At 36.3% G+C, this 25,343-nt stretch overlaps 3 protein-coding genes, 1 long non-coding RNA gene and 1 other non-coding gene across 9 annotated transcripts in view; 3 read left to right on the plus strand and 2 right to left on the minus strand.

The window, feature by feature from the left end:
• Nucleotides 1-193: 193 nt before the first annotated feature.
• On the minus strand, nucleotides 194-853 carry Tim9a (translocase of inner membrane 9). The gene is made up of 2 exons (XM_015321514.2): nucleotides 598-853; nucleotides 194-501 (listed from the first exon to the last, which is right to left on the minus strand). The coding sequence occupies exons 1-2, from the start codon at nucleotides 643-645 to the stop codon at nucleotides 274-276; spliced, it is 276 nt and encodes a 91-aa protein (XP_015177000.1). The 5' UTR covers nucleotides 646-853; the 3' UTR covers nucleotides 194-273.
• Nucleotides 854-1,050: 197 nt separating this feature from the next.
• LOC149030832 (uncharacterized) lies at nucleotides 1,051-10,634 on the plus strand. 2 transcript variants are annotated; one of them, XM_089177748.1, is made up of 3 exons: nucleotides 1,051-2,008; nucleotides 2,679-3,075; nucleotides 6,666-8,445. In XM_089177748.1, the coding sequence occupies exons 2-3, from the start codon at nucleotides 2,780-2,782 to the stop codon at nucleotides 6,799-6,801; spliced, it is 432 nt and encodes a 143-aa protein (XP_089033874.1). In that variant the 5' UTR covers nucleotides 1,051-2,008; nucleotides 2,679-2,779; the 3' UTR covers nucleotides 6,802-8,445. The 2 variants fall into 2 exon arrangements, 1 of the variants encoding a protein (XP_089033874.1); XR_016178357.1 differs by lacking the exon at nucleotides 1,051-2,008 and having other exon boundaries at nucleotides 2,935-6,272; nucleotides 6,666-10,634.
• On the plus strand, nucleotides 8,482-8,553 carry TRNAT-CGU (transfer RNA threonine (anticodon CGU)). Its single transcript has one exon. It is a non-coding gene; the product is annotated as a tRNA-Thr (tRNA).
• A 280-nt stretch (nucleotides 10,635-10,914) lies between the features above and the next one.
• On the minus strand, nucleotides 10,915-20,912 carry LOC107066594 (uncharacterized). Of its 2 annotated transcripts, XR_001475753.2 has the most exons (3): nucleotides 14,497-20,912; nucleotides 14,015-14,188; nucleotides 10,915-11,758 (listed from the first exon to the last, which is right to left on the minus strand). It is a non-coding gene; the product is annotated as an uncharacterized LOC107066594 (long non-coding RNA). The 2 variants fall into 2 exon arrangements; XR_016178358.1 differs by having other exon boundaries at nucleotides 14,015-20,912.
• Nucleotides 20,913-21,561: 649 nt separating this feature from the next.
• Nucleotides 21,562-25,343, plus strand: part of Pits (Protein interacting with Ttk69 and Sin3A) — a 13,339-nt gene continuing 9,557 nt past the window's right edge. The window contains exon 1 of one of the 3 annotated variants that reach the window (XM_015321365.2): nucleotides 21,562-23,183. In XM_015321365.2, the coding sequence (XP_015176851.1) occupies nucleotides 22,472-23,183 (712 nt within the window). In that variant the 5' untranslated portion in view covers nucleotides 21,562-22,471. The remainder of the gene's footprint in view (nucleotides 23,184-25,343) is intronic. The other 2 variants (XM_015321362.2, XM_015321363.2) reach the window with 2 other exon arrangements.

The following is a 25,343-nucleotide window of genomic DNA, read 5'->3' on the forward strand; positions in this document are numbered from 1 at the left end:
AATATTATTTGAGATTTCTATAAATTTAATTTAAACACCATACCTTACATTAAAAATCATTTAAATTATCCATCCATAATGGGTTAATTCTTTTATAAAATTAGAGCAAACCCATATTTGAGCTTATATTTGAAAATATTAAATTTGTATCTAACTGTCATGATATTTAGTACAAAATAAATTCAATACAATATTTTAACATTTCATTTAGCGAAATCATATAATATTTATATCAATATGCTTTATACATGAAACACACATTTTTCTTCGACATTATATCCGTCCAAGTTTCTTTTCAGCCGCAATTATATTTTCATTGGCAAGTATTTGAAATTCTTGGAATCGCTGGGAAACTCGTTGGTTCATTTTCAAATATTTTTCCATACAGTTAAGGGCACACTTTTCTTCCTTTGGTTTAACATCACGTGTCGTAAAATCGGTTATGCAGTCAATAAAACAAATCTCGGATAATTTGTTGTAAGACGTTATGAAGTTTTTAAACTAGAAATATATAAATATCAACAAAAATAATAATTGTGATAACCTACAAATAGAATATCAATTTAAAAGAAACATTTTATATTGATAAATACATACAGTCTGAATTTCATCTAACTTTACTTCAGCAGGAACTTGCATAGCCATTTTGTTTAATAAATTTATTCCAATGTTTCGTAATTAAAAATTAATATTGTCACATAAGAAAACTTGAGGTTAGAATTTACATATAAGACTAAACAAATTTAAATGCAGTCTTTATTTAATATTGCTCTCACTTCCATATTACTAAGCGAGTTAATCGTTATCATCATATAGACTAGACAAGGAACACGATCTCAAACGTATTAATTGCCAAAATCTGTCCACTTAAATTTTATATTTAAGTTTTCTTGTTTCACCACTAGTGTCGCTAATATTCCTTCTGTACTGTTTTGAATATAGTAACATACCGATGCATGAAGTGAGCAAATAGTTCTTAACCCTAATATTTGTATGTAAACAAAAAATAATAACAAAATTAAAATATTAAAAATAAGATTAATAAAAATTATAAATATAAAAATGGGCAGGGTGTGCGCAGTTAAAAATTGCAATAGTGGAAGTGCAACTGATCTCATACGAAGACGGGAATCGAATTTTAAAAAACCTATGTTTTTTAAAGTACCAAAGGTATTAGTTCGTGCTCCTTATTTAGTCTCCATGACTATTAATATTAGTATTTTACTTATATTTTTAACTTTGTATAGTAAATAATTATTGAAAAAATACAGTAACCATTACTTTTATCTGACTGAATTTTATTATCAATAAAATTTACATTTAATACTATATTTTCTAAATGATTAGGATTTAATCTAAATTTATTATTATTATTATTATTATTATTATTATTATTATTATTATTACTACTATTTACTCATTTTTTTACGATTATTAAATAATTATTTATTTAATTTTAATTATTTATACTTGAACAACCTAAATGATTACCCTTAGTTTCGTATTATAATTTTTTTTTAAACTGCCGCCTTATTCCCCTTCCATTTTGATACAAAGAGAACACGGGCGCCCTTTTATTTTCTATATCCTATTTGTATACATGGAGATCGTGCTCCTTGTCTAGTCTCCATGGTTATCATTGCCTTATACCAAGTCAAAAGTAATAGCCAATCAGAGTGATCCTTATAACAGGAAAGTTCCTATTTGTTTCTAAACATAGTTTCCTGTGATATTACAGAATCAACTAATCAGAAGCAGGAAAATAATAGAAAGAAAAGGAAAGAAAAAATATTTTCTTATTCGCAGTGCTGTACTACGACTGCTTCTAAAATCGTGTCAGAAACTAATCCAAGCTTACAAAGTGAAGAAATTTTCTTAAAGTGAACAAAATCAATTTTGCAAATTATTATTATTATTAGATATAAATAATATATCAATATAGTCAATATAAAAGAATGTGAATAAAAAGTTCTTAGTTTTATTATTTATATTCGCATATTACTATCAGGTAATGAATAAGGGTTCTCTTTTAAAACCCAAATAATTAATTATTTGAATCGTTCCAACTGTTAGAAAAAACAAACAAAAGTGTCGATTAAATATTTATGTTCTTTGTTATACTTTCTTATTTATATCAACGGAATTTTAATAAAATCATATAATTTGTTTAATGAATTTGTTAATATTTTTGTAAAACGAATGAATAATGAACACGCGCGTTTTTCATTAAACACTTCTTATAAAGACAGATGGCGCCACCAATGAGTTTATTATTTGATATCTAAATTTATTATAGAAATATCTATGCTTGCTTAACAAATAAGACTTTGTTTATACAAAATATTTTTCGAAATTACGATAAAACATGTGATTCAGCTTAATCTAGGTGTTTATCTAAAAAAAAAAGAATATAAAATATTTTGTTCATTCGTTTATCGGTGATTCGGTTGCTTCTTTTTCTACGTCGGTAAAATAGAGATTACCAATCTGTTACAATTTTAAACTTTCTTAACGTATAACGACCTTCGTCGGTCCGATCTTCTTTTTTTTACTGTTCATTTATTTTCAACTAACATTGTTCCGTTTTTAAACTTTTTAAAACTTTTTTTAACTAATAAATAAAAACATCTAGAACGCTCCAAATTGTAAGAGTGTAAGAATGTTTAAATGTTTTTCAGTGAATTTATCCAAAGTTTATATCCTCGTGTTACGAGTTTGAACAAGAAGTTTGACAAGAGTGCAATTTTATAACCGGAAACAAGTAAAAGAAATCAAAGAAATGTCAAAAAGAAGTGTGAAAATGTTTGCGCGCAAAGAAATTAGAACGCTAAAAGAAAAGGAAAATAAAAACTACGTTGTATCAATGAACAGCGAAAGTTACGAGGAGCAAACAGATCCTATCGCGATTTTACAAAAGGAAATTCAAGATTGGAGGGATCATAAAGAAATTAATATTATGGAAGAGGTTTATACTACGAGCGACCGGAAAAATGATTCGTTTGAATCACAGAATGAAAATTTTTGTTCCAATGACGATGATGACGATGATGACGAAGATGAAAACGACGACGTAATGTAAGTAATAAAGGAAAAAAAATAGTTTAATATTTTTGTTTGTGCGGAGCTTTTTTCTTCTTATTTTTTTGCTGCCACTGTTGTATATTTGTTTCCAATTTTGTCATCTTTTTTCTACCGAAGGAGATAATCCGTATAGAAATTTACGTATAATACGTACGATAATAAGATTATGCAAAGAGCATTAATTTGTATAAAGTCGATCACTACACACTTACTATACATATATTGTAAAAAAATATGGCAGCGTTCGTTGCACTTTTGAATGTGTGCCAATTTTCTTGCGTATTTCGATTGTAGCACAAAATTCATAACAAATAAATATATTAATAAAAATAAAAATTTTACCAGATCAATTCGTTTCGATACATTTCTGCAAATTACAAATAATAGCTCGAAAAATGCTAATAATATGCTTAATGATATACTTTTTATTATTATAACAACATATGCACGTTTATACATATGTATACAACTTATACATAATACTTTAAAGGTGATAATAATAGTTCTAAAGATATTAACAATAGAATATTATAACAAGAAATGCAATAGTGCAATCTTATGTTAGTGCATTTTGAGTGTGGTAATTTATTTTGTAAATAAATTAAGGTAAGTACAAAAAATATATAAATAATCCATTGAAATATATACTATTAGTATTAAAAATATATATATATATACAAATCAATCATACATAGGTAGGTTGAATAATTTTATTTTTTGTTAAGGCTCAAACTCGTCAATCACCCCTCGTACATATAGAGAACAGCTTATTTTGGAGAAACTTATTTTATATTATTAAATTATTTTTGAAAAAAAAAACAGAAGAAAACAAGGAAAATAAATTATTAGATGAGCCGTTCAGTGCACACATCGATTAACTCCACTTTTTGAAAAATCTTAAATTTAAGTGTCAAAGCACTTGGTATAATCATAACTTTTTATATTTATAATAACTTTCCTGAATAATAAAGATTAACACCATTAAACGGAAAAATTTTGTTAGCCATTGAATACTAAGTAATACATTATTTATGACACATGACATTATTTCATCGCATTTCTCAACTTTTTGTTTTATGGAGTTAATCAATGTGTGCACTGAACGGCTCAGATATAGAATAAGGTAATTTAACTTTCGAAGAAGACAAAAACTCGATCAAACTCATTAATAGCGTCGATAGCCAACTGAAAGAGAGTTCAAATGGTAGTAACTCTTACATAAATAAAAAAAACCATTCAGAAAAAAGCAAGTCCGTTCGTCTCGTCGTTTGATTATACGTATGTACCTACATATGTATGTATTTATAAAACATGCAAGAAAAAAAGAGAAAGAGAAAGAAAGAGAGAAAGATAGAGAATTACTACGTCATTCCGGAATTTTCGAAAGTTTTGTCGAACCGGTTTGTAACTGCCACACGTATACTTGGATACCATCGTCTGCGCGTTCCTGGCGTGCACCAACAGTCTTCAAATCCTCGGTACTTAACATACATACTTGCTTTACTTCGATTTATTTTTATTTCAACCCACTCTTAAAAAAAAATCTACAACATTTGTTACAATTTAAATTATCTTCAAAATGATGATAAGTAAGAATAAAATGATATATTTCATTAATTTTTATGTATGTCCTATGTCGATTATTTAAAAGTTCAAGAGAATTGAGTAAATGAGTTAATACATTACAACAAAATTAAAGGTTGAGTCAGTTTATTTTTGGAGTTATCAAAAGCTCTCACCTTCGTTCAAGAGAAGGACGAGGTGGATGAGTAGGAAAGGGGGAGGGAAAACATCACGAATAAAGCATGACAATGAGCTAAAGTGTTGTAGGTTAGTGAGAACAATAGTCGCGCTAACCGCTAATGGGCCACATGCGTATGCCGTACGCATTACATAGCGTAAAAATATTTTCGGCGATGCATATGCGCCTTGAATAAAAAATAACCATCAACCTCCCTCCATTTCTTCTCCTCCTTCTCCTCCTCCTCCTCCTGCAGACGACAGCGGTGCTCGATTCGACTCATGTTTCTGTCGTGACTAAATTTCATATTGGTTCCTCTTATCCGACGACCTCTCTTGTACCCTCCCTCTTCACACCCGTCAACCAATTTTACACATCCCACTCTTTCTCACACATTCACGAGATTGGCACGTGTTGCATTCCCTATCGCAAGTACTGATATATGTACATAAATAAGTGTGTTGTGTTATATATCTTTTAAATTTGTTTATTCTTGTGTTTTTCTTTACGCGTTTTATTTAAAGAAAACAATAGAAAAAAAGGAAAAAGAACGAACATATATATTTTAATTTCTTTTTATAGCAAACATTTAATTAATCAGTGCTGTTGATAGACGTATATACATACATATGCATGCACATATAATAAAAAGCCTTCGATATATTCAAGGTCTACAGGGTATCGAAACACCAAGCACCATTTTCAACTCACTCGAGTAACGATGTAGGTTAGGTTCCCAGCGGTATATGTCGCAAAAATCAACATTCTCGCGAAGCCGGAGTTCGCAAAAAGTATAGAACCGGTTTGCCTCGTAAATGGCACATGAGCGTGTGAACAAGAGATAAAAAGAGAAATAAGCTAAGAAAACAAAAGAAAGAAAGAAAGAGAGAGAGAGAGAGAGATGCCTAGAAACCGAGTAGTTGGATAAATATTTTTGTCATTGTCATGTATTTTTTTTAATAGCATCTTTGTTTTTTTCTTCCGTAAGGAAAAAGCAAAAGAAAATAAATAAAAAGAAACGAATGGTAAATAGATAAAAAGCGCTCGTGTTATTATCTCACAGTAATATTGGTTATTATACACGAAAAGATACGCTTTTATCGCGTGTATTATAATCGGTATCGTTCGGAAAGTATTCGTCGGTGGCGCTGACATCGGCAAGATAATACATTTTAAAATAGAAGTCGTTGAAATTACAACAAAAAGAAAAGAAATAAGAAGAAAGAGATTCTCGAGCAAAGCTGAAAACGATACTGCAGGACGTCGTCATCACGTTAACCGATATAATAATCGCACAATCGTGCACGTTTCATCGTAATCGTACCGCGTTATCTACGCTTTTCGCATAATATTACACGGTGAGTAAACGCGACTGCCGCTGGTAACGCGCTCGCGCGCACGTGACGTCACTTTCTGCGTCGGCAACGTTGGCGGTAACGTCGGCGGAAACGTAAGTTTTACAAAGAAACACGCGGTACCCAATGGTCGCTCGCTTAATGGCTGCTTGCTTGACCAAGGTCAACGTTCTCTTCAATCGGACGAAATTTGTCACGTGCGTCGAAGGGAACTTGTAGTATATTGTTCTTGCATCCAAGTTTTTTCTCTTTTTATTCGAATGCAAAATTAATACAACGCACCGGCTATTTTTTATTTTATAATGATCATTCTTTTAAAAATACCTATACAGAGTTACAAAGCTATGATCCCGCCAAATTGACAAAAAAAAAATAACAAAAGAGAAAAAGATGTTCATTCGAAGATGTAGTAAATGATTATCTTTTTGTTTGATTTTTTACATAACGATGTCCCGCACGCGTCCCTGTTGGCGTAACGCTGATGTCAGCGGTACTCGGCGTCGCGCCAGTCAACAACAACGCGACGACGAAGGAATTCCTTCTATTATAAATGAAGAAAGTGGAAACGAAACGAAGCGAAGTGCCGAGGATTGCCGACTATGCCCGATCAAGAGGACGGCGTGAAGGGGCGCGACGAAACGCGACGCGATGCCGTCTTCTTGCAAGACCACGGCAACGCTGCGCAACGTTCCTCTCTTTTCTAGGTTCAAGGGTACGGAACGGAGATCTCTCGTCCTCTTCTTCTTCTTCTTCTTCTTCTTCTTCTTCTTCTTCTTCTTCTTCTTCTTCTTCTTCTTCTTCTTCTTCTTCTTCTTCTTCTTCTTCTTCTTCTTCTTCTTCTTCTTCTTCTTCTTCTCTTTCTTCTTCTCTTTCTTCTTCTTCGTCTTCCTACAATCCATCTATGTGTATATGTGGAGAGAAAACAATCGGAGGAGTCCGAGGAACGTAGGGATGCCGAGTCAGTCCGCTTTTATCCAACGGGAAACTTCTCGAACGTGCTTGCACTTACGTGAATTCCTTCATTCCTTTTTGTTTCCTTTCGTTTAAAGAAAATGTAAAAAATAACGCGGGAAATATCATTTCTGAAGGTTATCATTGTTTTCGATTCGTTAACATTTGTTAATAATCGATAGCATCGGTACACCTTTGCATATATGTTTATTAGGGATTTCTTAAAAGTAATCCATTGAAAAGAAGATTTAAATAGCACGATATGTCATTATTTGAACGACGATGTACATAGTACATAATGTATATCTACATTCTGCATACTTGATCTAGTTACGTTTGGCAAAAGAATAGAGTCCGTCAAATGAAATATGACATAGGATTATGTTAAATTGAAATTGAACAGTAGAAGATTACAGTAGTCTTCTTGATGTAACGCGTAGAATATTTGTATGGAAAGAGGCAATGCGGAGGAAAATGCAAAAATGCACATGGAACCCTAGGTAAATCGATTCCTTTGTTCGCGAGTCTTACGTTATACATTGCGCATTCATAGTATAACATCTGCTTAATCGTACAATAGTCCCAGGAAAGAGAGAAAGAGAGGTAAATGCGTTCCGTTGGATCCTTTATTGCGTCTCAAAGAGCTCAGAGTTTGGAACTGACTGAAAAGAAGGGGTCCCCTGAAATCTTGAAGACGGTAGACAACATCTGTCCCTTTTCCGCACTCGCATAGAGAAAAAAGAGGGCTCACGCGTGACCCTTCCCCCTTTTTTTCTCAAAGGAACTCAAAAAGTGGGCTTTCATTGTGATCGACGAAGTAAAACAGGAAGCGCGATGACTGACATCTGCTTTACGTCACGTACCATTTCTTAAAAAGGAAGCCTAAGAGACTGCGCCATGACAAAATTATTTTTAAACACTATCATCCAAAGAAAAAGAAAAAATCTTAAAAAACATTTTTTTCTAATTAAAACAAATCCATTTATAGTTTTAGCCCAATTTAAAAAATAATTATGTCATTCAGTGATCGATCGATCGATCGATCAATCAATCAATCAATCAATCAATCAATCAATCAATCAATCAATCAATCAATCAATCAATCAGTCAATCAATCAATCATTCAATCAATCAATCATTTAATTATCAAGTATAATAAGCTGATAAAGGTATTTAAAAATGACGTTGATAGAAAATTGTTTTCAAGCGTAATATTTAAAACTGAATCGTTATTTTGTTATAATTTAGAATAGATAATCTTTATTTGTAATAATAATAAAATGTTTTTTTATAATAATAAAAATATTTGATAAATACCACTTTACATTGTGAATTAACAAATTTATATCATCAGCCTCTTTAGCTCAGTGGCAGAGCACTGGTCTCGTAAACCAGGGGTCGTGAGTTCAAACCTCACAGGAGGCAAATCTTTTTTTCTTATTTTATTTGATACGTTGAAAAAATACGATATAAGAATAATAGTCTTTCGAGATATTTTTTCTCAATTTTCTTCCATTGAGTATCCTTGAAATGTTTTTTTTTAATAAAAAAAAATATTCATTTGTAAACTCGAAGGACATTTTGTTTGTTGTGTCGAAGAACAATCAAATCGAATAACGGAATAAATAAATAAATAAAATAAAATAAAATAAAATAAAATATTTTTCCGACGGTATAAAATTGACAAAAGAGAAAATAGAATATATAGAAATATAGGAATAATTAAAAAAAAGGTCTTTCCTGGACATACGGTGATCTAAAATTCTGTGCGCGCACTGTAGTCTACAAATGCGAGCCACGTAACGCGAACCCGTGCGTTCTCGATATTCAAGAGTTACACCCGCCGGCAGTGCTGATGGGATGGTGGTGTGTTGGTAGTGGCTAAGAAATGCTGAAAAGGCTCCAGAGCGAATAGTTTGGAATTTTCAAACGTCTCTCTGAGAGCTAAGTTTGTATTAAATTGCCAAAGATTACGTGACGTTTTGGTTGGAAGTCAAATAGAGAGACTTATATTTTTATTGTATAAAATAACCGATGATATATATTTCACATAAGTTAACACGTTGTGTTGATACTACGTGCCTGAGAACGAACGTTTGACAATCAATTCTCTTGAAGAAGGAAAAGATTTAACGAGAAAAAAAAATAAATAAAAAAAAAGGATAAAAAAAGAAAGAAAGATATCCACGTAATTTCCCATTTGTTTGCGCTTTCCGTGAAAAGCTTACGTCGCATCACAGTCTCGCGTTTTACACGCGTTTCTACGCGCGTACATTTACCAACACATTTAAACGCGGTGAGGTTACGTGCACACACATACACGTAACAATAAAGACGCATTACGGTAGCGCGTAGTAGAAACGTGAGATGTATATTGTCGTTCTCATTCACGTCGAAGCATTCGCTGCACATTCTCTCGCCACTAGTATTCCAGTATTCCAGGCCGTGCTTGGGCGCCCTCGGAACTACGGGTTTACGTGACGAGCATCACCGTCGATGAGTCTTTTGAGAAAAGCGCCTCTCTTTCTCTCTTTTTCTCCATCTTTCTTCCACTTCGCTCCACTCCAACGACTGCTCAATTTTCCACAATAACACTGACTTTCTATCTCTGATTCTGCCAATTCAAAAACAACAAATCCCCTCCCCCATTTTTTTTAAACTAAACCCTCATTAACCTCCATTTTAATTTTTCTTGCCTACGTTACTATATTCGCTATTTTGTTATTAATATTTTGCTATAATATAGTATATAGATAAAAATATATAAATAAAAATTTGTAAATTCGTATAAAAATCAGTTACTCTTTAAAACTTTGTTTTATAAAATTTTTTTGTTTTTTAATTTTTTTTTTTCATAAAATTATAGAATATGTGTAGAACTTGATTAAAAAAAAACACAAGAACTTTTTGGGACGATCCAATATGTTGAATTGATATTCATCTAACTCTGATATATATATATATATATTTATTCGCGTGAAATTTGGAATAAAAATAAAAAGTATATAACGTAGATGAGAAGAAAATTAAAAAAAAATTAAAAAAAAAAAGCAAAAAGAAATCCCATTAATTGAACATAGAAAAGAAAAATTTAGAGTAGCGTAAAACATTTCGAATATTCTAAATCTTTGTAGAAGTCAAGTTGTATACTCGTTCATATCGCAAGGTAAGCGATAAAAGTCTTATCTGAAAGAGTAGGACGGTACCACCACCCTCCCTCCACCTTCTCAATCCCTCTCTTTGCCACCCCCAAGCCCCTGTGACTTTGATGGCGCGTTAGGTTCCCGAAGTCGTTTCTAAAGTCTTCCACAGTCTGTTTCCTGATGTCTTCGTTCTTTCCCGAGGGGAAAATTATCGGTATCAACACGCGAGGACAACGTGACTCTTTCTCGCTATCTCTCAACCGTATTTCTATCTTTTTTGCTCTTTCTTAGGAAACAACTCGATCGATACGAGTGTTCTTATTCAATGTACGTGGATAGGTTTCATATGTATTGCACGAATATGTAAGTATGCCACTTACATATCTATATGTACATATGTGGATGGGATGATTAATTTTGAGTCTACAACATTAGAAACAATTTTTATTATCGCTAAAACTAATTTTTATTTGTCGACATAAGAACAAAACTTGTCAACCAACCTTCGTAGTTAATTATTTATTGACTCGTGTATAATAGTTAGTTATTCATTTATAAATCTAAAGATTCTTCGTTCTTTCTTTTTTTAAAATAGGAAAAATACGGACTTACGTTTATGTGTGTTTATATATAACAATGTTAATATTATGTAATATTTGTAATATTTATGCAAGTATAAATAATATATATATATATATAGAGAGAGAGAGAGAGAAGTATTTAAATACTAAACATTTTTGTGAATCACTTATAGCAAAAGAATTGTTTTCAACTGGCACAATAAGATAAGAAGCTACGAAATGTGCTTCGTGTTTGCGATTATCGTATACTTGATAACGCCTTATCTATACTTATGTATAAATGTTAACGTTATATTTATACATATGTGTGTCTTGCGTATCAATTCTATCACATTCATAAAAATATTACGAAGAGACTAAACGTCTGTTTCCTAAATCAACGATGTATGAATAACAATGGAAAAATTTGCAAAGATAAACGAATCAAGAAAAAAATATAAAAAGAAAATGAAAACATTCTTGCTCAATACGTTATACAAATAAGAAGAAGAAGAATAAATGTCGCTTCGATCGTTATGAGATGACATAAATATTTATCACTTGGGAGCAAAAGTTATGATTTCGCGAACGAAATATTCCCTGGCCTCTGTCACCCGATTAAGTTAAACCGATAAAATATGTACGATCGAACGAACGGATGGACGTTCGCGGGGATATACGGTCTCTATGCATATATCCACTATATCGAGCTAGTACGTGCGATATTCTATCAGCTGCATTGGCAAATAATTTTTCCGCTTATGTTTGCAGCTGTCAAAGATAGTATTGAACGCATATTAGGGTTGGACGGCTTTCTGAAATTACTGGTTAAGTTTTTGCAAATTTTGGGGGCAGCTTCTTCGCGTGTTCCGATTATTTTAACACATTCGCGGCTGGTATATTTTTTCCTTCTTTAATACTGGGTACCTGTAAAAACAATGAATTATTTAAATTTATATTTAAATAATAAAATATAATAATATAATAAAATATAATTATTTAAATATTATATTGAAATAATTAAATATATATTTAATATATAAAACTAGGAATAGAACTTGAAAAGACGTGAATTCACGTCAGCGGTCGCGAATGTGTTAACACGATGATTGGAATGTCCAAATAGCAAGAAACAAATTGATAAGATATTTTATTTATTCGTCAAATTCATACTATATTGTTCTCGTTGATAGCAAGATTTTCATTAATTTGTTTCGTGGCCATTTTCTCGAATTTGACGATAGTCTTTGAATAATAGATGAATATTTCATCAAAAATATACTAATCAGTTTACGTTCCATAGTCTCAAGGTAAAAGTGTTAAACTAGTGCAAAAATTTATCTATGATAATCAATAATCAGTACAATTAGTGCAAGAAATTGATACCAAATGGAATGTGACACGTATACAATGTTTAATTTGTTTTAATGCTCCATTGAATAAACTGTTGTTGCTGCTGCTGCTCGAAGACAAAAAAAATTTCCCCGAGAATTTCAATTTAATAGAATGGAATTTCATAGAAAAAACACGATAACAACTTTTTTAAATCCCATTATCCGGCATATGCTATGGAAATATGAATGATGAAAAATATCTCTGACCGGTTCCCGATATTTTTTCCATTGTGTTTCGGATTAATAAATGTACTCAAAACCAGGATTAGAAACGAACGCTATAATTAGAGATATGTGCAGTTATTTGCGCGACACGTTGAAGGTAATTTTAATTGCTTATCTTCCATTAGCAAACGTACAAAAGAATAACAAAAGAAATGATGTTAAAACAGAATACAATATTTTAAACATAGGAATGCGTACGCTGAATGAATATGTACTGCACGTATGTTAATATACGTGTAAAAATATGTACACGGAATGTTTCTTCGAACAATCCAAGTTCTTTTCCATCTTTCCTATTTATAGTCTTTCCAATTCTTATAATTGTTCGCATTTTGTTGAGAAGAAAGGAACAACAAATCGAAATGACAACAGGTTCGTAAGGACCTCGTTCAGAAGGTGAAACAGAATAAGCAATATGGCGGCGTACGTAAAAGAATATGCGCCTTTAAAGTGCACGAGAAATCACGATGATGATGAAGATGATGACGATGATTTGCCGTCTACGAGGGACGGTGCAGCAGTAGTAGAAGAAGAAGAAGTTGACCTTGAATTGGTATCCTTGGTGTTCGATGGTGGAAGAAGAAGGTAATAAGAAGAAAATGATTCGACGAATAACATCGCAAAGATAGTCAGTCAGTTCTTTGAGAAATTGATCGCTTTCGAATGAAAATATTGCAAGATTACTTTTTGAAGTCCAATTCCTAATGTTCGTTTCTGTTCAATTTTTTATCGATATACGAGATAAGAAGTGGCAGGGGAAAAGAAAAAATGTTTGGTTAAAAATAGACATTTATTACGAGCGATTAGTTGTCGTATGTTTTTCTCTCTATCTTTTTTTTTCTCTCTCTCTCTCCTCTATGCGTAGATATCTTCTGGTAAAAAAAAAATAAAATAATTGACCAACGTCGCAAATAAGTTCTCTATCAACGGCAGACGGGCAGACGGGCAGACAGACAGATAGACGGACCGGTACCTTTGTTTTATTACGCAGAAAGAAGAAGAAAGAGAAGGAAAAAGAGAGAGAGAGAGACAACCATCTAACAAATAAGAAATTACGGCATAGGAAGAATACATAATCGCGTCACGTTTTCATTATCCCATTCTTAACACGTGACTGTAAATACTTGTTTGTACTCATAACTCACGATGCGTTCGGTCTAACGTAAATGTATGCGCTGATCGTACCACGTGCCGAGGAAAAATAAATAACGAAAAATCTACATACTCAAGTACATACGCGTTGGGTAGGAACTAATTTTCGGGCCATCGAATAATTTCAAGTACGATTATTATTGTTTTTTAGCTCGCGATACCTAAACTTCTTATGATTCTGACTATCTTATGATTCTTTCATCATTCTTCGAACATCATTAATTATTGAAATTGATATGTGCACCGACTTTGGAAGATTTTCAATATACAAAAAATTGTACGATGATCGATTTGGCCGAAAAATTAAACGATATGTGTGTGTGTATTTGTAATAAAAAAAGAAAGAGAGAGAAAGAAAAAAAAACGATAAAATATTTCACTGTCTTTGAGAGGATTAGTCATCGCTACTAACCCACATTTATGATAGACCGCTTTTATAACGCTTCCTTGAGTAAAGGCACCCATCTGTTGAGGCACCTGACTCGATTCACCTGCCGCAGGTACGTCGTTACGTACGCGGTCTGCCTGTACCTGGCCGTCTGCTCCGGCTGCTTTCGTCAGGTGCTTCTTCCTTTAATGTCGCCCACTAAAGAACAAAGAAACCTACTTGCTTCGATGTCTTACCTAGAAAACTATAATACTAGAAAATGTTTTTATTTCTCTACTACTTTTCTCTAGAAACGTCATAAGTCAATCAATTCAATTCACTTCCAATCTTTTAGACTAAAGATTATAATATTACTATAGGATATAGTAAATATAAGACAATATTTTTATACAAAATATCTCTTTTTTTTATCATTAATAATTAATCAGAAAAAAATAGGTACAATTAAAGATTGCATATCCTGTAATAAAAAGCATAGAAGAACAAATAAACATAAGAAGAATAACCGCATTATTTTCTACGATCAAATGTCGATGAAACAAGGAGACGGCGACTTGGAACGTTCTTCGAACGTGCTGCTGGATGATCGTCTAAAACCACATACACACAGACAGACAGACACACACACTTTTGTTGTGTGCGCAGGAAAAATGTGGCTACGATGTTGCGCGAAAAAGGAGACCAACCGACCGGCCGACCAAACGAATGAGCGAGTGAGCGAGCGAGCTAGAATGGACAACGTCGTTGTGCGCGGATGAACGAAACGAGAGTGAGAGAAAAAGATAGAGAGAGGGACATAAAAACGTACGAGGGTGGAGGAGGTCCACTCGATCGACGGGAGTATAGGGGAAGAAGGGTAGGGGGTGAGACCGATATAGGTGGGGAGGAACCGGTTGCTGCGCGACCGACGGGCAATGTAGTAGAGCCTAGGAGTGGGTAGTAGAATGGTTCGGCAAGAGGAGTAAAGAGGACGGGAAGGGTGTGGGGGGCAGTCGGCTGAGCGTCGAACCAACGACTACGCGCAAACGAGCGATGTCACTGTGCGTCGTCGTCGTCGTTGAGCGTTGCATCGTTGTGCGAATGGTTGCGGCCGGTGAGGGGCCAGAGGCGGAGACTGGTCGCGCTACGTTGCATGCTTCTGTCCCGTCTCCCCGCTTACTTTAAGAAGAGTTCCTCTCTTTGGAGACACAGGATGACGTCACGTTAGTCACGAGAAAAGGTGGAAGAGTAAGAGAGATTGAAAAAGAAAGAAAGAAAGAAAGAAAGAGAGAGAGAAGAGAGAGAGATGGAGAAAGAAAGGGCATATAGGAGCGGTGAGAAGGAAAGAGCGACGAAGCGTGAAAGGAGGAGGGTTTTGCAGAGCACACCAGACAAACGAAGCCTAACCGAACTCTCTATGCAAGATGTTGTTGCATGTGAAACGATTAAGCTGCCTTTCTTCAACGTTCTACCTCTTCTCTCTTTCTATTCCTTATCTTTTTCTTTAAAACTATATATGCCGTTTCCTTCCTTCCTTCTCTTTCCTTTCTCTCGCGTCTGTTTACAAACACCCGTAAACTCGGTCGAATTTATGACACATAACATAGAGTAGTTGTCCGTTCCGTGTCGCGTGAATAAAAGAAAAAGGAAGAAAAGAGGATTGAAAGAGAACGTTGTTGCTGTCCGTCATCGTTTTCTTTCGAATCGATTCCTGAAAAATGCAACACAGCCCAGGCAGACAGGGACAGACAGCATGACCTGTCTGCTATTACTTTCGTTTTCTCTTGGCGTTTAACGACGCCATCTTGTATCATGGTGACGGGACTCTTTCCGACCATGCCCTCTTTCTTTCTCTTGCTAGGAGAATCTATAAATGTATAATTCGAATACAATAATTATCATTTAAAATCCTACAACGTTATAATTATTAGATTTTTGTTTGAAAAGTATTGGTATATTATGTTTAGGATGAGAAGACAATTTAGAAATAAATACATTAGTAGTAAAAACAAAGGACGAACACTATTAAACATGAAAAAATCAGGTAGTCCCTCCATTTTAGCTCGTACAATATTTAGCGACGGACATTATCTGTACATTATTTTCGTTTTTACTTAATTTACTTATTATAAATAATTCTTTCAAATTAAGTTAAGAAAAAATGTGATAAAGTTATACTGAAGTATTTATTTTTAAATTGTCTTTATCTTAAACACATTGTACCAATAGTTTTTAAGCAAAAAATCTAATAAGTGTAACTTTATACAATTTTAAGTGATAGTCACTGTATGTAAGTTAGGTTTGAACGTCACATACTACATAGAAAGAAAGAATCCTGTATAAACGAGTAAGACGATGGTAGTAGTGAATGTCTTTCTCGCTTGTGTCTCGTCACTTCGTGGTCGTCCTCGATGTGTCGTTGCATTGTCACGCCGTGACACCGCAGAGCGCATAACGTAACGTATGTATAACGTATTTACGTATATATGTATATATAGATATACACTGCGTACATATGTATGTAATACGTCGTACGATATCGTGTGCCATTGTCGGGCGCCATTGTAGCTGCAAGCGCGTCGCGTATGATCGGACAACGCATCGCATTTGTAGCCGTGACTGCTTACGGAGATCGACCGTCCGTATGTGACGTCATCGTATTGTACTTGCTAGTAGGTTGCCTACCGAATTAGGTCGACGTTGTACCCAAGTCTCGTTGTATACCTTGTATACCTTACTACTTACTACGTTTTCCCAAATTTCCAAGAGCTACGACGCGTTACCCTTTCGTTAATCTAGAAAATATATTAAATAAAAAGAAGAGAATAGGTACGTTCTACTTGACTCTTGATAGTCATCGCTTTAACAAATCAACGAATACAACAACAAAAATAGGATAAGAAAGAAAGATTTGTAGATAGGAAAGTAAAAAAATAATCGAACAGAAAGGAAGAAAATATCCTTGGTCGTTGTCGTTTGTCAACGATACGAGGCCAAGGACAAGAGCAAAGGGGGACAGGGTTGATACTCCAAACGGAAATCTCATTAGCAACAGTTATATCTAACGATCCGACTTGCGTTAATGTTGGAAAAGAACGATAGAAATGGATAGATGGATAGATGGGGTATGTATAGAAAGAGAGAAAGAGGGAGCAGGAGAGGAAAAAGAAGAGGGGGAAGGAGAGTCGTTGGGATGGTATTCGCTTGATAGGTACAAGAACCTCGGCGGGAATAACCTAACGCAACCCCCAGGTCAATATCGCGTCGAGATCCTTGAAGCAGCAACGACGTTTTCGATGGTGATAGTAGCTGAGTCGTCGCGGTTCTACCAGAAGGTTAGTAGTGAACGACCGGATTGATTTTCTCCGGCCGGCTTGCACCGTGACGTGACGGAACGGTATTATCTCTCCCTCTACCCGCCACACCCTCTTATTCCCCTTCCACTACTACGCAACACACGGAGTCGCCCGAAGCGCTTTTCCATGAGAACCGAGCGACGCGCGAACGCGCAAGGGTCTCCTCTCTGCTGATGCTGCTCCTTCGCCATCATCTTCTCTCTCTTTCTCTTCTTCACTTTTTCTCTCTATATTCATCCTTCTTCTACTCTCGTCTACTACACACTACGACGTTTGTGGTTTCGTCATCACTTCGAACCACGGTTGAGGGAGAAAACTAAAGAGAGAGAGTAGTAGCTTCTTCAGATCGATACTGTCGACTGAATCGCGGCATTACATATTATATTGTATATATATATATTTATATCCTCTTCTCCCTCGCTCTCTTGATAAATAAATAGGAGTAAATAGAAAAACTCAACAGAGAGAGTTCTATTTTAACGGAAATCGTTGACGAATTATATTGTATAGACAATGATGACTCGACGAACTATGAACGACGCAATCCAGAAGCTTCGTACTATCGAGAGCGTGTAAAGAGAAAGAAGGAGAGAGAGAAAGAGAGAGCTGGATTGGCAACGTCGCGCTCGTACTCTTGTTGCGACGTTGTCACGTTCTCGCGCCGGTGACGTCATGAGACGCACTAAGAATCATGCGAGTACGTAAGGATAGCCGGCAGCCTGCTCGAGTGTGTGTCGAAGACTCGCCTCAGCTACTCGCGTATACGTAAACACTGAAACTCGACTTATGTTTGTAAAAAAAAACGAAAGAAAGAAAGAAAAAAAGAAAGAAAAAACAATCATTACGACGACACTTTTTTTTTAGTAGTGTAAACAGATTAAAATCTCCATTATCTGTGTTATCTTCTTCTTTTTGTTTTTTTTCCCTTTTTTTATTTAGAAATATTTTACTTTTCTTTTCACTTTAATCTCTCTTATCGTGCTCCTTATCTTTCTATTACGTCAAACACCGATAACTTGATGTTTTTGTTTCTGCATAAGGCTTCTTCTTGTGCAATGGAATTTAAATTTGTATGTTATATTTTTTCTTTGATATATTTTCGGTTAAAATATTATTATAAGGTATAAAATGCGGAATGAAATTGAATTCTTTTTTTGTTCCCTCTTCTTCTTGTTAGATCGATTAAAGAAGACAAACTGTTCAAAGAGTTGTTCATTTTGGTCGTCGTCTGGCGGTTAGTCTCGACAAAGCGGAAGGAAGTCATTCTGTGAAATGCATTTGCATTGATTAAAAAAAAAGAGCAAAAAAGGTCGACCCTATCAGTTACCCCTATGCGCAATGTAGTGACCCAGTGACACGCAATGAGAACGTGCTATATACATGCACACACACACATATAGCGCCTGCTGCAGGAGTAACTTACTCTACACACGAAACACGATTCGGCAACTAACGATTTTACTGTTCACGTTTAACCTGCAACACTAAAATTCATTGACAGAAAAATGGGTATACATATACATATATGTATATTCCTACATTTCATAATATTAGTTTGTAATGTTTCCTAAAGACGACGGAGGACGATTAGATTCCTAAATGTTACTTTTTTTTGATACGATGCAGACGTTACGTGACAGGTTCATGGACGCGTTTTGAAAGACAAATAGAAAGGAATAGTAAGCTCTGTATTTAAAAGAAAAAAAAAGTAACAACGAGAAGAATTTTCCAACATGTGGGCAAGCTTCCAAGTCATACTCTTTTTCTCCCTTCTACCGATAGAAAAGATAAAATATAATTTAAAAAAAAGTGGAATAATGTTGAAAGTTGATGATTTGGCCGGCTCCTCTGGTGTTAGTTGGATTCCTTTTCTCACATCTAACCAAATCTCTCGCACGTGCTCGAGTTATCCAGAGGTCAAACCAAAATTATCGATCGATTCTACGCGAATATGTGTATGTGAGTTTACATACATATATACGCGTGTTTACGACTCGGAACGATTTCAACGTTGATTCAGCCTTCGGCCTCTCGTTTATCTCGAAGACTCCTATCGAGTATCCGATGATAAGCGCCTCATGCGATTAAGTTCTACGCTTCTTTTGCCATCTTGAAGATAACCGTGAAAATAGACTATGAAAGAAGATGATGTACGCGTAACACTCCTTAAAGACCTCTCTCTTTCTCTTTCTATTTCTCTCTCTTTAACCGTTTGATGTGAGTAGCAAACTGCGCAATCAAACTCTTCAGAATTCATGTCGGAAGTTCTACAGCATTTGATTGTTTTGGACAGCTATAACGTTGCTTAAATTTTCTCGATATAATCCGAGACCAAGCGTTATAATCGCGCTGTTTTTGGGTCTTTTCGTCAAGACTTTTTATTTCACAAGGAACCCTGGGACACTTAAAAGGGTTAATCGTGATCTTCGTTTGAAGCAATTCTATATTATGATACATCGCGTGCAAGTATGCACATAATACGTGTCTACGCACACGTACAAATGTTTTGTTTCGTATGCAAGAAACGAGAGGATAAAAACACCCGTCGACGTCGAACGATCCTTCGTTTATTTACGTCGTCACGAAACGAGTAAGAAAAATTGGTGGTAAAGAGGTGGAGGGAAGTCAAGAGGAGGTGGTAAAAGGTGGAGCAGGAGGAGTAGGAGGGTCAGAGGCGGACAGGAAGAGAGGCGTTCGAGAGGGATATTATCGGCCTCTTTTTCCTCCTCCTTCTCCTTTTGCCCTTTTTTTCTTCTTTTTTTCTTTTCGATCCTAAGCAGCACAGCTGCTAGCAAAGTTCTCTTCCTTACGCGCGATACCGTATCGCTGAACCAGAGAAAAAGATGAGAGTGGAGAGAGAGAGAGAGAGAGAGAGAGAGAGAGAGAGAGAGAGAAAGAGAGAAAACCAGCACTACTAGCGCCAGCAACAGGAACAACAGCCTTCGACTAAGAAACTTTCATATTGCTAACTCGTTCTACGACTATGATGTCACATTGAGAGTGATGTCATTCTAAACGAACCGATGACGGATGGATTTCATGGAATATTCCTTTCAGAGAGTATTTATATTCGTACTTGAAAAAAAAAACAAACACACACGTGCAATCGATTTATGTATTCACGTTAGCGATAATTATATGTGAAGTTGCATAATTTCGAGAATTCTTAATCCGCCAGGTTTGTAATATGGCGATGATGTTAATGATAATAATAATAATAGTAATAGTAATAATAATAATAATAATAATAATAGAAATAATAATAATAATACTAATCTCACAAATGCATTTTATCGTAACGGAGTCTTAATCTCCATTGATCGCTATCTTAAGCTATTCTTATCTAATTGTAAGAAGAAAAAGCAAACAAACAATCATTCTATAAAACTCGTCGATATAATATTGCAATGACGATATTAATTTACCTTGTATATAACGGAGATATTAATTCGGAAAAACGGATAAAGTTTTGTTAGCATCTATTAATTAATTGATATTATGTTTTATATGTTTGTTATAAATCGAAAGGATAAATGGAGTAGACTTGGGTAAAGGCTCGTAAAAGAAAAAGCAATAACAGATAGATTCCATGAGGTTTCCTCGAGTGCGTAAAAAAGACTTCTCTTTCTTTTTCGTAAAGAAGTCTCGGAAGGTAGAGCGCATGCGCGAGAGTATGTCGCGTCCTCTCTCTCTCTCTCTTTCTCTCTCGCGCGCATCTTTTCGTATCCCGGTCGTGCGGTGCCGGCTACGTGTCAGCCTAGGGCGCTTGATGGCGCGCCTGCGCTGCTTTGCGATTATGACGTCACGGAATGTGACGCCACAGCGCTCGATTGGTGGAGCGCGTCGTACTCTCGCATCGTGTCGCGTCGCGTTGTCGTGTCGTCGTCGTCGTCGTCGTGTCGTGTTGTCGTTGTTGTCGTCGTCGTGTTGTGTCGAGGAGTCGTGGACCGGTCCGACGAGGTGGGTCGCGCCGGTTAAGCGCGAACGTTTCACAAGTTTAACGAGAGGTGGAGAGAGGAACGGCGAAAAGAATCGGTAGCGCGAGTCGAGCTGAATCTCTTGTGTGGTTGTGTCGGGTGAGTGAAAGAGGGAAAGAAGAAGGATTGGCGGTGGTGGTAGGGATATAAGCAGTGTAGCGGTGGTGGAGGAAGACAGAGCGTGCGCAGCGTAGAAAAGCATCGGTGGCGCGTAGGTAGGGGGATGTAGGGGATTGTAGCGGGGATTGTCCGGAGGAAGCGACACCCGTAGCTCCGTTTTACCACCGCATTCTCGAGCGTTCGTCTCTACTCGTCTCGTCGCGTATTAGCAGCGACGACGGAACAGTGTCAGTAACAGAAAAGCGTACCAGGCAACATAGCAATCGACAGACGAATTGCGATTTACGCGCACGTACTCGTCGCGCGCGCGCGCGATATCCCAAGCTGCTCGCTTTTACATTGTTTTTTTTTTCTTTCGTAAGCTTATCGAGTGTCAGTTTATTGCAGTTTGTTCGAGAGCAAAATATTTGCACCTCTTCTTTGCGATAGTCGCCATTTATTTCGACGGTTACTGTTGGTGAAAAACTTTTCTTTCGTTGTTGCGTTCCCTCGGTCGACTAGTAGTCGACTCGCCACAGCTAGCGATCCACGCTCGAAAGGAGAAAAGAACAAAGAGACCAGCCAGGAGAAAAGAAAAGAAAGAGACCGTTCAAAGCGGGAGGGGAGGAGAGAGGATCGAAGTGACGTTTCCGTGGGAGTTCCTTCTCTCATAGAGGTGGAATCCTTTCGCGAGTGCGTAGTGCGCGTGTAAAGAGGCTTTTTAGTTTGCTGCTCCTCCGTTCGAACGGGTCATGCTCTAGAAACGCTTTTCTCTGGCTTACTACCTATCAACGTGCGTTAACGCTAGATTATAGTTAACGAAGACTAAAAAAAATCAAGAGGATTTCTATTTAAAGAGTAAAATATAATAAAATCTGAAGAGGAAGAGTGAAAGGGAAAGCGGAAAGTGTATGTGAGTTGTGATAGTAGAGGAGAGGAGAGGAGAGGAGAGGAGAGGAGAGGAGAGGAGAGGAGAGGAGAGGAGAGGAGAGTGTGTCTGGTTGGTTGGCTGGCTGAGTGGCTGGCTGGCTGAAGTTTATCGATATCTGGAAGATCGACGAATCGTCAAAATGATGGGAAAGAGAACGCAGTGTTACTTGTGTGACTTACCCAGAATGCCCTGGGCAATGATCATGGACTTTTCCGAGCCGGTATGTCGTGGTTGCGTGAATTACGAGGGAGCGGATAGGATAGATCTAGTATTGGAGTCTGCCAAACAATTAAAGAAGGCGCATGGATTTCAAGATGCCAGGCCGTCCGCTTCTAAGGCTTACAGGTCGGCTGGTCACACGGAACACAATGGTGGCCCGAGTTTAGACGTTCTACCAATTCAGAACGCCGGTCAAACTCACTCGAGGCATCACAACATAACAAGTTACTCGCAGTTACATCACAGGAACTCTATTACGGAATTTAATTCGGGCACAACGAGACAACAAATATCGCGACAACACGAGGATAATCATGATCTTGGTAACGGATTGAGAGGTAACAACGTGAGAATTCCGAACGCCCACCTTGCTGCTGTGGCACATCACGTGAGCCTCGGTCACAACAGAGGAATGTCCCAGTTGAAACGTGGTATATCTGCTATCGACGAGGAGGAACATACGGAGAAAAGACTTTCTTTGGAAGATCAGCATCCGGTGAGGCCTCCTCTCACAAGGGGCGACTCCTTGCCTGCCGTCAGCTTGGCCGTTAGCTACGTCCATGATAGAAATAAAGAGAAACACCCCGTCAGGGCGCCGAGTTTCGAAACCGCGACCACGTTCAAGGCCAACGGTGAGTCCCTGTCAATGTCCTCACGCTACCCTCCTGTCTTTTAATTCTCCTCTCGACTTACCCAACTTTCTACGTTACTCTTGTTGCGAACGTTAGAGAGGGTCAACTTTTCCTTCCTTTCTTTAAGTTTCCAAACGCTAATGACACAAAACACGCGTGCGCGCATACACATATACACTTCAAATCTCAACGTACGACTTCAATTTTAGATTCTTACGATAAGTATAATAACATACCCAAGCCATCTGCTACAGGAGTAATGGGAATCATGTATTTATGCACGCAGAATCATGCGCGCTATTGGATTCTCAGAGAAATCCTGCTTTTTCTTTCTCCCATTCGTGCTTTCTATTCTTCCTTTAGTTTCACTTCTCCCTTCCTCTGTTTTATACAAGTTCTCCTGATCGCGTACATATGCGGCAGTCGTCCAAACGCGTATAAAAGAGGCAGCGTACGTTGAGCACGTGATAGGACGACCGTAAGAGATACACCGAGTATATTCTCCTTCTCTTTCTCTTTCTCTTTCTCTTTCTCTTTCTCCGTCTCGTTTCGCGTTGTGTGACGTCCGACAGGATGACGTCACGGTGTATATTTAGAACCAATGAATGAGAACGCTGTAGCTCGATATACGAATCTTTTTGGCCACGAAATCTACGCTTCGATTGCGTGAACGAAATGAAACGAAACGAAACTTTCAACCTCGATATATATACATATATATGTATGTTTATCCATACGCGTATGTTTATATATGTCGAATAACATTTTATACCCTACAACTTTATCAATTGGTAATCGCTGAATCTATGTTAGGATTTCAAGATTATTCTTGCCTCTTCCTTTCATTTTGGTCTACTACGTTTGGTAGTATTCAAATATTCCTTTTAATCTGAATGTTTCTTTTACAAAAATCTTTAAAGTTGTTTTTACCCTTCACGTTGTTCGTACGTACGAAAGCATTAATAATTTTTTTATTATGGAAAATTATTACAATTGTTGTAAATGATGTAAATATTAGGTAAGTAGAAGGATGTTGTAGACGGACTCCCGAAAGAAAAATATTTTGTCTTGGGGATGATCGAAAATACATTGGGCGACAATGTACGCGCAGTTGTAGTTATAATCGTGCGAGGATGCGCCAGAAAACCGGTCCACGTCTCTCTCTTTCTCTCTTTTTCTCGTATACCCTGATATTTTACCAGGCGTCTCTCTCCTGTGTCGGGATAACTGTAATGCGGCCTCCTTTTCTTGCGCTCGTTTCATAGTGCGTCCATCGCACTCGAAACTAACCGACTATAACCGAACAAAGCCGAACGTGTGGTTGTAGTAAGCACGCAGGGAAGTCCCTCTCATTGACGAAAAGTACCGAAAACGGGGCTCCCCTTTCTTTCTCTTGGACCCAAAATTCCAACGACCTTGCTCTCCCTCTTCTTTTTAGCTTCTTTTTAGGATTTCTACTCAATACGATTTCGACAAAAGAAATTCCTTTGGTTTGTAAAATATACTTCTTGGGAAATGAATCGTGGATAAATTTATTTAATTTTATTCTTTTCCTTTTAACTGGAAGGATTTATTTGAATTCTCGACATTCGAAGAAATCAATATTCCCAACTGATCTTTAAAAAAAAAAAAAAACATTAAGTTAAATATTAAAAATCTCTTTTTCTGCATATTTTTCTTTTTTTTTTTCATTTGAAGTTTTCTTTTCTTTTGTATTCCTTCTTTTCAATCTGATGGAACGTCTTCAAATAACAGGTATTTCATTCAGATGTTAGAAGATTTGATGCATAACATTTCTTTTTTCTCTTTTCTATCCTTTGGTATTTTTAAAGTTTCTATATATATATATTTAAAGGGGAAATATATATATAGAAGAAAAGAGATGTGCCGTTAGATAGCTCCGACCTTTCTCTCTGTTAGTACCTGGCAAAATTTTCTCCACGTGACGATGCTGCTACCCACGCCAGTGTCGGACTTTAAAATTCTCCTGTTCTCTTCAACTTCCTTCTTCTTCTTCTTCTTCTTCTTCTTCTTCTTCTTCTTCTTCTTCTTCTTCTTCTTCTTCTTCTTCTTCTTCTTCTTCTTCTTCTTCTTCTTCTTCTTCTTCTTCTTCTTCTTCTTCTTCTTCTTCTTCTTCTTCTTCTTCTTCTTCTTCTTCTT

The sequence above is a fragment of the Polistes dominula genome, unplaced genomic scaffold, assembly GCF_049000335.1.
Source record: "Polistes dominula isolate Pdom_NZ unplaced genomic scaffold, Pdom_raw_medaka contig_24, whole genome shotgun sequence".
NCBI lineage: Eukaryota > Metazoa > Arthropoda > Insecta > Hymenoptera > Vespidae > Polistes > Polistes dominula.